General features: G+C 45.3%; 1 protein-coding gene across 2 annotated transcripts in view; it reads right to left on the minus strand.

Moving 5' to 3' along the window:
- GRK3 (G protein-coupled receptor kinase 3) overlaps positions 1-13779 on the minus strand; it is a 78220-nt gene extending 64441 nt beyond the window's left edge. The window contains exon 1 of one of the 2 annotated variants that reach the window (XM_052796222.1): positions 13535-13779. In XM_052796222.1, coding sequence (XP_052652182.1) covers positions 13535-13647 — 113 coding nt within the window. In that variant the 5' untranslated portion in view covers positions 13648-13779. The remainder of the gene's footprint in view (positions 1-13534) is intronic. The other variant, XM_052796223.1, reaches the window with a different exon arrangement.
- Between the last annotated feature and the right edge of the window lie 368 nt (positions 13780-14147).

Below are 14147 nucleotides of genomic sequence, written 5' to 3' on the forward strand. Positions count from 1 at the left end.
AAGATGACTATCTATCTGCATCGTCATCAAACTATAAACTTTGTGAACAGCGCAGGTTGCTCTAACCTGGTTGGCTCTTCCAGCTGCCCAGAAAAGGGGTTTATTACAAGCATGAGCTGAAGAATCTGCTAAAAGGAGCTTTACGCTGCATCTTGAAGCTCTAGTTACTATAGCCAGCATCCTGGTCTTTCCAACTTGATCAAAGAAATCCACTGAAAAGAAACCTGCAAGGTTAAAATACATTCTGTAATTAAAAAGCTCTCACTGTCTACAAGCATGCATGGTGGCATGCAGTCTGACAGGACGCAGACAACAGTTGCAGTGCCAAGGTCGGTACAGGCGGAAAATGTCTACTTGAAAACACGCCTTCTGAAAAACTAAGAGAACACATTATGTTCTTCTTAACACAGAAAAGGACGCGTGTATGGCAAGAACACCACTCATTTGCAATCCTCCCTCTCCAGCGAGCGACCCCAGAAGCAGCAACCCAGGAGGTCCCTAAGAGAGGGAGCTCACCCCAGAGCAAGGATCTGTCCAGCCAGAACCATACACCACTGCCAACAGCAATAGCTACTCCTGCTGCTTCGCCCCTGTAACAGGTCAGTAATATTCTGTGACTCCAAGGATAAGCATACCTATCAGAAGAAATTAAAATTCCGCTGGGTGTATGACTGGATCTGCAACCGCAGAGCCCATAGGACAGCCACCGGAGCCCAAGGGACAGTCAGTCCATTGGGCAGCCCGAGTCAGTACAGGCAGTCGGGAGCACAACCGCAACAGATGCGGGCCTATGCAGAAACTAGAAGTTACGGAGGAGAATAAAATAAACAGCATTCATTTTGACATTTCCTAGAAGTTCTGCTATTAATTTCTAAGATGCATGGATTTTGTCCCCGCAGGTTTGTTATACTAAATTATGCAGGAGTTCTTTTGAAAGCATCTTGCACCTAGGAAATGGAAAGGGTAAAGAAAGACACAATGATATGTATACGTATACATACTCTTACTGTTGGAACTAGATCAAGAAGCTACTTCCCACTGGCCTTCTTACTACTGTCTCTTAAAGGAGCTTTTAATTATTTATCATGAAAGCACATTATTTTTTCTTATACATCAATAGGAGCTCAGATTTGTGGGATATTATCTATTGTACAGATGCACACATGCACACCACAGCTTGAAGTAAAAAAATAAATAAATGTTTGGCCTTATTGCAAGCATTGAAGAATCATCCCTACATTAAGAATGCACAGTTACACTCACTAATATATTCACCTATAAGCTGAAACAGGAAAAGGAGAACAGAAAAACAAAACAAGAATGAAATGGCAGCTTTACAGAGACTGGCCTGAGGAGAGCAGAGTTCAGTATTTAACTCTGCCAACACTTCCTGTATCATCCTGGGCAAGTCATAAACATTATCTGCCTCAGATCCCCAGTCTGTAAAATAAAGCTGTATTCCTTTTTTTCCTCCTCTTTGTCGTCAGGGCAGGCATCATCCTTCTGCCATGTGTGTATCCTGCACCCAGCACACTAAGCTCCTGATGGCTCCTGGCACGTCCAAAAACTATTCAAATGCTAACAATTGTTTCAAGAAAATGCTAGATACTCAGCAAGTAAATTACCACTGCCTTTGACTGCCAACCTTTTGCACTGACCCTCACCACCTTCCTGCTCCCCGCACTTTGAGCATCCCGTTTCCACACTGGACAGTCAGCTTCCATTTATTCCTGTTGGCTTTCTCCTCTTCCTTCTTGTTATCACTCCCTATTCCCCCTTTTCAAATCCCTCTCTCAGTCTGTTCTCACCTTGCTTTCTGCACCGTATTTATCATGTCCCCTCATCCCATCCAGCTTTCATTTCTGCCTTCTTCTTTGCCTTCTCAATCTGCACAAATGCACCAGCCCGCACACACAGGGAAGCCTCACAAAGCCAACAAAGACCTGAGCTTGCTGCAGTCAGTAAATAACTAAGCCCGCTTAGACCCATTTTCAAATGCAAAGGAAATCTGAAAGTCCAACATATAATACTACCACTGCATCATTAGTAATACAGTTTCTCCTTACAAGTATTTTTACTGAGGTTTTGCAGAGTAGGAAAGAAAACAAGTCACCTAACACAAGGTGACAGGGAGAAGGAAACACCTCAACATAAAGCATAAATCTGTGTGACTGATTACCAATGATATTATTTTCTTGTAACATGTTCATCACTGGCATGAAGTACCTTTCCAGCTGAACAGAAAACTCCCCTTGAATGAGATTTGTAAACTGCAATGAGTCACTGGATCACAGCCCCCAGGTCAGCTTAATGCTCCACTTTGGGGTGAAAGTGACAGGCAGACATTTGCTGCAACCAATAAAAAAGAATTAGTTTCCCTCTTATACAAGAGGTAAAAAACAGTGAACACATCACAAACCATTCAATCCATTTCATTTTGCTTCCTCTCAGACTTGTACCCAGTTCAAAGTTCAGCAGAAGTTAATACTTCTCCAAATGAGTTTGTTCTCAGATGCTGTAAAAGGTATTTTACACACAGCAACTTTTGTTAGAGCAATTAATGGGGCAAAGTAAATTCCCAGCATATAAAGCCAGAAAGGACCATTAGACCATCTAATCTATCTATTACTTGTAAAATTCCGTATTTGAAGGGGAAACAAATCATTAGAAGACTGTGAAAAAACATTTTTGGACAACAACAAAATAACATGGAAAAAAAATGTTCCTTTTTTCTTTTAATTTTGAACATCCTATAATATTACTAGAATACCCAACAGCAATGCAACATCCAATTGACTTCATTATTTAATAGAGAACTAAAAGTGATCACTGGTGCTACACTAATTAGCGCACATGCTCATTCTACTCTTAGTCTCATCAGCTGACAAATAAAGTAGCAATGAGTGAAACCTAACTTTCAGCTCTCTCCATAAGCACAGCACATCCCCATGCATGCTCCTGCAGCCCCAGCTGGGTGCATACCTGCACACACAGCAACAGTGCCCACAGAATGGATCCCAGTTACTCTTGCACTGGTGTCACACAGGACAAGAACAGGGCTTTGTCATTTTCTATCCCAAGTTCACCCATTTCTATCCCATTTTCTGCCTTTGCACACCCTCTAAAGTATACACTAAGCCCACTGCCAAGTCATTTCACTGCAGCGAACTAACGCTCTTATAATTGTCAAGGATGATTAATAGCATATTCCACCCAAGAACACTGCTTGCGATAGAAGGGATTAAAGCTCAGCAACACTTTCCCACAACCCCCCCTCCGGTGCATGCATCTCATCCAGAAGACGAAGCAGCTTCACTTATGCAAATTATATTAATGGAGAAAAGTTTATAACAAGGGAGCCAAAAGCAATAGCTATGTAGCTACGATTTCAAAATACGCACTATCCTCACGTTCCTTGAGGATCATTTGCATTATCATTGCTGAAATCTGAAACTAATATAAAAGCTTCTAAGTACATGAATTTTTCAGGAATAATTACACTGAACTGTAATGTCAAGGACTTGCCCTTCCACCAGAATGCCGCTACTGAGAAATTACAAGAAAGAGAAATCAGAGCAAAATCACATCTCCTCGCTCCTACTGCAATTAATTCATCATATTTTTTTTTAAAACAAATACAAAATTACTGAAGACATGCCAATTTTTTAAAATCTTTCCATATCTATAAAATGTTTAGAACTTTCTTTAAAAGTAGTGTGCAAGTATAAGCATTAACTAAGTTACCAAGAACTACAGCCAACATTGACTGAAACACACTACATTCGCCTGTGATTTATTTATTCGTTTATAGTCTCAGGATGCAATTTTAAAGAGACTTACACATTTATTTGCACTATCCAAATCCATCATAAAGTTGCTAAAATTGGACCAAAGATCCTGCCCCAAAGCCTTTGAACTGAAAGCATGACAGGGTCAACAAGTACAATTCAAAGCAATGGCAGAATGGCACACAGCCATTACAGCCACAACGTTTTTTTTCTTCTTTATTAAAGTGCATTTAAAAGGTTTAGCAATGCAAGATTGATCAAAAGTGAAAACTGTTAAGAAATATTTGGCCTAAGAATCAGATCTTCTCAGAACCCTTTTAAACAACAAGTTAAAACTACAGAAAAGTTCCCGTTATTTTTTTCTCCCCCAGAGGAACAAGCCCCTTTGAATAGACAAGCATCCCTCCAGAGCCTTGCATCCCAAACACCGCAGCAACAACTCTCCTAAAGCAAAACAAAAAAAGAAGTGTAAAATTGTCATCTTTGATTTTTTTGCTTCTCATCGTGCGTTTTAACCTGGCAGTTATTTTAAGGTCCCAGAAGTAAGTGAGATGTGAACAAAGTAACCATAATCATCAGAACAATTTGGGGAGAAGATTGACAAAACTAGGGTAAAAAAAAATAAAAATAAATAAATAAAAAATCAGAGGACTGATGCACAGCGACACAGAATCGCTTAAATGTGAAAATGAACAGAACGTGATGGGGAAGACACGGGGAAGCCAGGCTGGAGACTTCAGAAAAACAGCAAATGATGAGAAGGCTCAGAAAGGAAAGTCACCCCAGAGGCACTACCCCGGCTATCCTTATAACCCACCGAGGGCGGGGAATCGAAGCCAGGAAAGCCAGAACGCTAAGCGTAGCCAGCAAACCACAGCTGCCCAAACCAAACTCCTTCCTGACCGGTTCTGCCCACGGCACAGCCAGGCTTATTTTACCAGACACTTACAGCCTCAAGAGTAAAACGCCTACCCACGTTTTGTCGTCTTTTCATTTAAAGTTCAGTTTAACCAAGACTGGTATTTCACTGAGCTTGCTTTCCCTTCTGAAATTAAGACAGAAATATAATAAACAGAATAGCAGCCAAGAAGCACCCGTAGAGCTGTCAAGTGGAGGCTGCATTCTGCGCTCAGCCCCTTGGCAGAGGGGTGTCTTCCTCTAAGGTTGGGAGCATTGAGTATTTTATTAGGTCCCCAGTGCTTTTTAGTTTTCTAGGAGGATGTAGAAGCTACTGGGAGCTCTTTTCTCACCTGTACCTTAAGCAGAGGTAGCAACTCCTCGTGGGTGACAAGCGCCCATCCGTTCCCAGCTCCGCACAGAGCTTCTGCAACGTGCATCCCCACGGAGTCCCCCAAGGCTGCAGCAAAGCACGGGGATGTCGGAGCACAGCTGGTACTTGTCTGGTTCGGTGTATCGCAAACAGGCTGCATCAGCTGGACTGAATTTCTGTCGGCGTTTAATGAAGGCTTTGATTTGCACAGTTCTACCAGATCCTGAAAAATCTGCCCTTTCCCCAGTTCCTTTCTCAATAGGACATGACACATGCTGACGGGACAAATTCCCGGCACACTGGAAGGAGACTGGGGGGTTTCTATATGGAAGCGGTTTCTCCTGACACTCTCAGAAATTTTTATTTATTTATGCAAGGCATATTTAGATAGGTGTTTATTCAGTATTGGAATGATTTTCTTGGAGAAACTAGTAAGCATGGGGTGAAGCTCTTTCTGCGGAAAACAGCTGTATTTTCTAAAGCTAGAAAGTGCTGCTTTTACGTCAATTTAGTTCAATTAAATTATGTTCTTCGGCTTATGCACCTGGACCTGACGGCTCCTGATAGGCTTTTTTCTAATTTTATTAATTACCAAAAAAAAAAAAAGAAGAAAAAAAAAGCTATTATTGACAAGAAGATTAAACCAGGCCATTCCACATGATTTCACCAGAACAGAAATGAAGAGCTGCATACGTTCATTTCCTGATGTTATAGTTGCAGCGTTTTGCTGAAAACATTTCACATGAGAAGGTCCAGGCATTGAAAAGCCATCATACCTATAAAAGCAGTAACAGCTATAAAGTTTATTACTTTTGCTGAAAAGACAAATCTGCCTGTACACATCTCCCACCAGAAACACCAAGCGTGCTCTGTGTGCCGCAGCTCAGCTGAACTCTCTCCTGTCGATGCACCCAGCCCTGGCCGCTGCTCCAGGCAGGTCCCACTAGCACCCACAGCCCGTCCGCACTGGGCACCAGCTCCCCGGCTCTGCACAGGATCGCACAGATGCATTACACCTATAATGCAACATCACGTTACAGAAGCTTTCCCCAAAACAGCCCTAGAAACATCCCTCTGTTTTTAGCACAGTAACAGAAGACTGCACGCTGATCTCTTCCCAGATCACCCTCATTTACCTTTTTTCTTAATTAAGGTAATGACGCCCAAGGGAAGGTCTATGTTTCAAAACATAAGCTTCAGCCTTATAGCATCCCCACAGGAGAACTAATTGGAACATCTCTCTGAAGGCCAGATCTCTCTTTCCCATGCCCAGAGATGCTCCGAGTACTCTACGCTCAGGAGCTGAGGCAGTCTGGGGCCTCCACTGCTTGTCTGAAGCTCAGAATATCTAACTTCAACTCCTGCCTCTGCCAAACGTCCTATGTGTCAGCAAAGGTACATCATTTATTTTCTAATTGGCTTGGCTTCTGATCTGTACAATACAGGTAACAACAGTGCCCTTCTTCCAGACTCTCATTTCTTGCCTATGAAACCTGCAAGATCTTTACAACAGGCCCTTCATCTTCCCACGCACTTCTGTACAGGCCTGTCTTTTATTAAGGTATCAGACACTGCAGTTACAACAAATAACGACCTGAATTCCCAAGGGAGAGAACACCCAACTGGTGCGGAGAGCGGCACCCGCAGCAAGCAGGAGCCCTCCTATACAGGCTCCTACACTGCCAGTCCATCCCTAAAGCATGCATTTTTCCTAAGAAAGTACCGTAGTACAAAGCTAACTTGAGATAAAAGGCAAGTACACTTTGTTAGCAGCCCTAGCGTTCCATATGTATACTAAACTATTTTGAGAAAGCCATCTTTTTACTACCTTCTCAACCACACACTGCTACTGACAGCAAAGTTAGGAGGCTGAATTTCTGAACAAAACTGAGTTTTTAACTGTTCTGTCATCTTTGCTCACCCTGAGCAGGACCAAGCTATTCCACAATAAACACACAAATGTTCAGTCTTTCTCATAATGCTAGTTCAGCAAAAACCACGTTTATTTCCCCTCCTCAAACAGTTACCATATGAATATTCAAGCATGCCTTTTCACCCAAGCAACATGATATATAAGATAAGCTTCAGTCTACGTACTTCATCATTCCTGAACAGGTAAACTAACCTTTGAAACATATACATTACTATGAATTGCACTAAACTAAATAAACGATGGCTTTCTTCACCATAATCAGCAATAATAATTTAATACATAAGTAAGGAAATAAAAAATAAGAGGGATAGTCTAGGACACAAGACAAGCATGATGGGCAAGCGCAGTGCACTCACACTGCTCTCTGGATATGCCGCTGGACGGCAGAACAGCCCTATGGCTTAGGGGGCAGGGGGACAAACGGCATGCTCAAGTGTCTCAAAAGCACTTCTCGCAGGTATTTTTAGCACTGGAAAAATGGGCATATGCTCTGCTGTCTCACTGAAATGAGAAGACATCCACCATCTCAGAAATATTAGTTGCACCTACTAGATGGCAATGCTTTAGGAAGTACAGTAACGTGGAATGCATCTGTTCAAGTAGTTTACTACCTGCTTCAGAAAGTGCCCAGTGAACTATGAGAAGCTCTGTTTAACGGGGACACTCTGACCTTGAAAAGTACAAATCCATACTGCTTGCCTCCAATACACACGTACTTCAGGTTCACCTACAGCACTTATCCTACTTCTCAGAATACTTGTCTGGTGTACGCCACATATTCAGCCATCTTTAGCTCTCACCAAGGCTTACCTCCTTTATTCTTTGCTTAAACATTCAACTCAAACAGCAAGATATAGTATAGATGCAAAATGATAAATTAGTTTATAAAACCATTTCATTTAGAATTCTTTTTCCTTCTGTAGCTTCACAAATTACATGTCAATGAAACCATTTTGAACAGTTTGAGTGTCCTGCATGCTGGTTTTCATTTCTTATTCAAATTTTTCAATTCAATTTTTAGTAAGTCCTGGAAATGGTATAAAAATACAAAGAATCAATCTCGCTTCACACTAAAAAAATTTTAAATGTCAAACAAAAGCCTAAACTGTTTTGCAATTTTAGACAGCCAAGCTTAAGAAGTTCTACTAAAACAATGTACAGTCATTATTGCTACAAGCAGATGGAGCAAGCTTCAATAAAGTACCACCACCTTACAGAGCTAAAATTACCTTGACCCAAATTCATACGAATTAACCATTAGATCCTTAATCCTCCATATCATCTCCTATTTAATTTTGCCCTCATTGGCACCGTTTCTGTGCAAAACCCAGTAAATGGATAAGCCTTTGCAAAATCTGGGCCCATTTTTTTTCTGAAAACAGGTAAACAGTACTTTTTGATGACTTCTACCATTTGCATTCAGACAGCAAGGAAGAAGCATAATACAGCACAAGGCTTCCTGGAGCCACTACATTCTCTAAACAACCTGCATATACAGTAGGGGTTTTGGTATTAACATCACCAATGAGACCCTGTTAGACCCTGCTCTGCTGTGCCGCAGACCAACACCACAAAAAGGCGTTCCAGGTCCCACGCTTGCTATCGGAGACAAGCAAATGCAAACGGATAGAGGGAGACAGACAGGAAACACCATCAGTAAACATGACAAACACTGCATCAATACACCAAGCACTGGCAGATAAATCACAGTCTAACTCCATAAGCTTCACAACAGAAGAGTGTTTTAATGAGGGATGCAGGGGAGGAGTTCTATAGACCTGACAGCAACGCACAGCACAGACCTAAGCAGGCAGTGCCTTTCAGCTCACGTAGGGGAGTGACGGAAGCCGGCAGCACCAGCCAGCTGCAGTAGTTTTCAATACCATGACACTGAGCAAGAGATGTTCAGTGAGGTAAGTGCCACCTGCAGAAGCCCAAAACTGAACAGTATGCGTGAAGCACCACAGACGAAGAAGCACCTAGAAAGATGCAAAGGGATGATGTGAGCGTAATAGCAACAAAGATGAAAATTACACAAACAATTGTCAGGAAAATTTTCTTAGAGACAGCACTCTAAATGAATAAGCACAACAAGAAGGTGTTAAACAAAGCCAGAGAAAGTACTGTCAAAGTAGCCACGACTGACAGCAGAGAGACAGAGGAGTTTTAACCTGTGACTTAGAGAAGTTACAGAAGTTTCAAGAGGTACAAGAACACGCTGAAAGGCACTTCAAAGAAACAACTGAAATTCAGAGAAAGAGTATAGTAATGCCAAGAGTACAAAATTGAAAAAACAGAACCAAGAGAGGATAGAGTAATAATGCTTAAGTCCTAGTGGGAGATGCCGTTTGGGTTTCGCCAATATTCAGCACTGTAACAGGAAGAAAGCAAATCACAAACAGCTCAGGATGGAATTGGAAAAGAAAAACCAACCTCTGTGCATTCAATGCACCTCAATTAGAGTTTTAAACAAGTTAGTTTGAATACTAGGTAAGAAAGCAAACAGCGCATCACAGATTAACATGCCTCGGCGAGAACTAGCTGGGGTACCAGTGCATTAGTCTTCACCTCTAGAGGTAAAGTGAAGGTGGGATGGTAACTGAGGAAAAATGTCATGTTAAAAGTGTGATTTTTTAAGAAAGAAAAGTGACTGAAACATGCCTTTTCTCCCTGCAGAGGGAAGGATTCAGAGAAAGGTAGGAGACCAAAGAAAAAGGTTGGGAGAAAAATAAGAATCAGCTTGAAAGAGAGGTAATTGATGAAATAAGCAGGTTAGAAAGAGAGGAGAAACATCTACAACTGCAGCAAGAGAAGCGCGAGAGAAGCCTAGAGAGATGCATGCTATGTTTTGTTACCATGCTCTTGGTATTTGTACACCAAAAGCACTCTAAGCTTACGTGATGTTTACAGTAAGGAAGCTTTAATGTTAACTTTCCCGGGGAGGATGGCTGCAGCCAGTGTGAGGACAGCAGTGCTGTATGCAAGCCCTCTGCAAGCCCTGCACCCTCTGTGATTCCAGTTACCTGATTTCCTGGGCTACTTTTCTCAACTTCACATGATGCAAATCCTTTACTCAAAACAGAAGGAGCTGTTGGTATATAGTGTTCTTCCACTCCCTTTGACCAAAAGAAGGGAAATCTAAAATTTACACGGAAAAGCGAAAAACTTCAGAAGTCTGCTGAATAACCTAAAAAATTAAGAGTGCAGTTAATTTACTCCTTTCCCCCCAAACTCAAAATACTTGACAGTAATTCTGTAGAAGATTCAGGTTTCATATTTGCTCATATTTCAACACATATGTCTTGTTTCCGATTTTAGGTCCTATTTCTGCAGGTCATTCTGCCTTTGACAGCCCTTCTGTCCACCCATGCAAATCTACCCACAAAACAGGCTTTTAAGAAACAACGTAAAATTAAAAGATATTGTAGCTTTCCCAGTTCTTGGCAAGGCTCTTGGGAATGAAAGGAGGAAACGCAGAAGGGAAAGAAAAGCAGATGAGAGAGGATGGAAGAAGGGTTGTTGTTTTGGTGTTTTAAAAAAACAAAAACACACTAAGCCTCTTCCTCAGGCACTCTTGTCTCATTAGCGTTTTCTGTCCTCTTTCTTCCCAAACTGTGATATTTAACAATTTCGGTACAAAAACAGTCTGAGGATGCTTCGTATAAACTCAGCAATAATCAGCCCCATGGCCAATAAACTCTTCACCCTCCTAGTTTATTTGCTGCTAAGCCTTGGCCTGCAGCCTTGGAATTTATTCTGCCTGCACTACAGCTATTTCCTTGTAAACAGGAAGCCCCCTCAAATTTGCATTACAGTAAACTCATTTACTTCATTTAGTGTCAGTCTTATCTCAGAAAGATAAAACGGTGCCAACAGGTGTACCAGGCTCCAGCAAAGAGACAAACTGTAATAGGGGGGTAAAACCTTTGTAATATTTCTTGAGGAGATAATGTCAGCAGCACAGGACGCTGTGGCTGGGCAGTGGTTGCCTGCCAGAGATAAACTGACATCGAATGCACTCCTGCGAGAAGAGAGCTGCAATAAGGCAGAGACATTTATTTTCAAGCGTCGATGTGATATTCCAGTGACCTTCCTGCTATCTGTCCCAGTGACAGCCAGGAGCCGAACACAACGATGGCTACTCACAGCCCAGCTTTACAAAGCTGTGGTCACGCTCCTCCGAGGAGCTGCTCTCACACACACGCAGAGAAATAAAAAAAAAAATTATTTGGAAAAATTGTTTGATTTCAAACTCATATAAGAGGGGACTTTGTGTGTTGCATTTTTTTTTTACTGTTACTATATCAACCTGCACTTAACTAGCCGATTTATATAATTTTAAATGAATCACTTTGCCAGTGATACAGAATATTTAAGTATACCCAACACACCATGCCTGTTTTAATGAGAGGGATCAAAAAAACCCAACCAGAAACCAGCACGAAGACATCTGACACCAGAGTAACGGTCACAATTTCCTACTGTATGAGGAAATCCCTGGTTTCAGTTAGAAGCTGAGAGGTTCAGTCATTTCAAGCAATCTAGAGCCGTTTGTGGTCCCAGGCTTAGGTAAGTCTCTGTTCTCATTTATGTCCACGCTTCCTCTCATTCATCTGCTGAGCTGTCTTACAGGTCCCCAGCCCCATGGCACCCCGGCACCACTTACAGCTGCAAACTTCTCCCTTGCTTAAGGCTTCTCACCTTCTTCAGAGCACAACAGTCCGGGGGGGATGGCAAACAATCTTTTTCCTTTAATATTTCACGCAATCTGCAAACAGGTTCTTCCACATGCAGCTCTAGGAGCGAGGCATTTCAGCCACCTAACCCTTCACCTTTCCTCCTACTCTGTGAAACTTCCTCTTGCACCTGGCTGCCATCTCCCACCCTGCAGAGCCAAAGGCTGGTGAACCATCTCCCTGAGCTCACGGAAACTACCAAAACACCGACAAAACGCCAATCCCGGTGAAGGACAGCAGTACACCGCAGGTTCTTCAGGCCTCGTGCTGTGCTGCGAGGCTTGCGCCGCACTGTGCAAAAGGGGATGTGGGTCTGGGCGGCAGCTTTCAAGCCTCCCCACAAGCACCAAGGGTGCTGTTATTTCTCAGGGCGTTGGAAGGAGTCCTCCCCTGCCCATCCTCCACGCTCCCACCTTTCACCTCCCCAGAGGGGTCACGTCCTTGTTGCCGAGGATGGGAACAGACATAACCGATAAATGTAAAGCTACTGGCACTCCCATTAAAGCACACAGTACCTCAGGTTAACAGCATAGGCTAAATTTTATGGATATTATTTTTATAAGCATTTACACATACCAGGAGAAAAACAGGCACCTTCGTCTGTCCAGCAAGCCATCCTCCACCAGACCTTAAAAACGACTGCCTAACTTCTTTATCTGAGGTTTCACTGCCTCTGCAAGGGGGATTAACGTGGGCTGCACACCCCCATGCCCCTCACCTTCCCCTGCTCTGCAGCCTCCCTGCGCTACCCAGAATTCAAGCATAAAGGCAGAAAAATGAGTGAAAAAGCGAGAAGAGGGCTTCAGTGATCTCTCGTTCACAGCAGACAGCTAGGCTAGGCCACCAGTAGGCTTGCAAACTGCCTACACGTTTTGCAGTAAATTTTGGGTTAGATTTTTGTCTGTTGCAGTATGTTGTTTGCTGGCTAAATCTTCATTTTAAATATATATAGACAGAGCCAGGAAAGAGAGGAAAAGCTCACTTTTAATTTCAGCAATAAATCAGTAAGTGATGCTCAGGTGATTTTATAACACATGGATAACCAGGGGCCGTTGTTCAGAAGAAGAGCTGCTTTTACCACTAAGTCCCAAGAAAACAACCTCAGCTATGCTGAGGCACCCGTCTGGTCACCCGGCAAGACCCGTGGAAGCCCACAGCGACGGAGCCGGCTGCAAGACCGAGACCAGCACTACTTCATTGCTGTACACCACCTCTGCTCCGTGAGCTGCTTGCTAAGAGAACACCTCTCTCCCAAGTCTGTCCTCCCTCCCGCATCTCCCTGCTCTGTTGTCAAACCTCACGAAGCATCACCAAAAAAAAAAACCAAAAACCAGCTCTGCAGAATAAAACAGTGAGAATGATTCAGTTTGGGTTTACCGCTTTATTTAGCTCGAAACTTAAAGAATTCCTCACCCGCTGGATGAAGCATCAAGTTCAGGATCAAATAAACACCCGAACCGCGGGGTTTGGGGTTTTTGCCCCCCACCCCCCACCCCGGGAGAAGCGGGCTTCTACGTATCTCTCACCTACCGAGAAACGCCTGCAGAAGTTGTTCCGAACCAACGCGTCCCACTCGACCCCCGCTACTTGCTCCGGCCGCAACCCCCGGGCGCTGCGCCGCCCGCTCCCGCCGGAGGCCGCGGGGTGCCTGTGCAGGGCGGCAGGGCCGGCCGCTACCAGACCGTTATGTTCAGCACCGCGGTGCCGGCGCTGGAGGAGGACGGGCGGAGGGGGGGAGCACGGACACACCGGGAGCGGGGAGGCCGCCGGGCAGGGGCCGGGACTCCCGGGCCGGGCCGGGCCGTACCTGGGCTCGGGCAGGGTGATCTTCTTGCTGGCCCTGGCCGCCGGGGTGCTCTTGCTCTTCTCCATCGCCATCAGGTAGCTGACATCGGCCAGCACCGCCTCCAGGTCCGCCATGTTCCCGCTCCCGCCGCCGGGCTGCAGATGGAGGCTCCGCCGGGGGCAGCCGCCCCCGAGGCGGGCGGGCGGGCGGGGGGGGGGGACTGGCGGCGGGCGGGCGAGGCGGGCGGCGGCGGCGGCGGCAGCAGCAGCAGCAGCAGCGGCGGCGGCGGCGGCAGCAGCAGCTCCCCCTCCGCCGGTGCCGCCGAGCGCCTCCCGGGTGCGCGTGTGCGTGTGTGTGAGAGCGGGGGGGGGGGGGCAGCGGCCGCCTCCCCGCCCTCCGCGCCCGGGGCTCGCCGCCGGCCCTGCGCGCCCTCAGCCCCGCGGCCGCCGCGGCGGGCGGGCGGGAAACCCCCCCCCCGCTCCCCTGCCCTCCCCCTCCGCGGCCGTGCACCGCCCCCCGCCGGGCCGGGCCGGGCCGCAGCGCCCCCCGCCCGCGCGGCCCCTCAGCGCCCGCCCGCCCCCGCCGGGCCCATGGCGGCGGCAAGGGCAGGCTACGCGGCCCCCGCAGCGCGGGG

Source organism: Harpia harpyja, chromosome 9, assembly GCF_026419915.1.
Source record: "Harpia harpyja isolate bHarHar1 chromosome 9, bHarHar1 primary haplotype, whole genome shotgun sequence".
Taxonomy (NCBI): Eukaryota; Metazoa; Chordata; class Aves; order Accipitriformes; family Accipitridae; genus Harpia; species Harpia harpyja.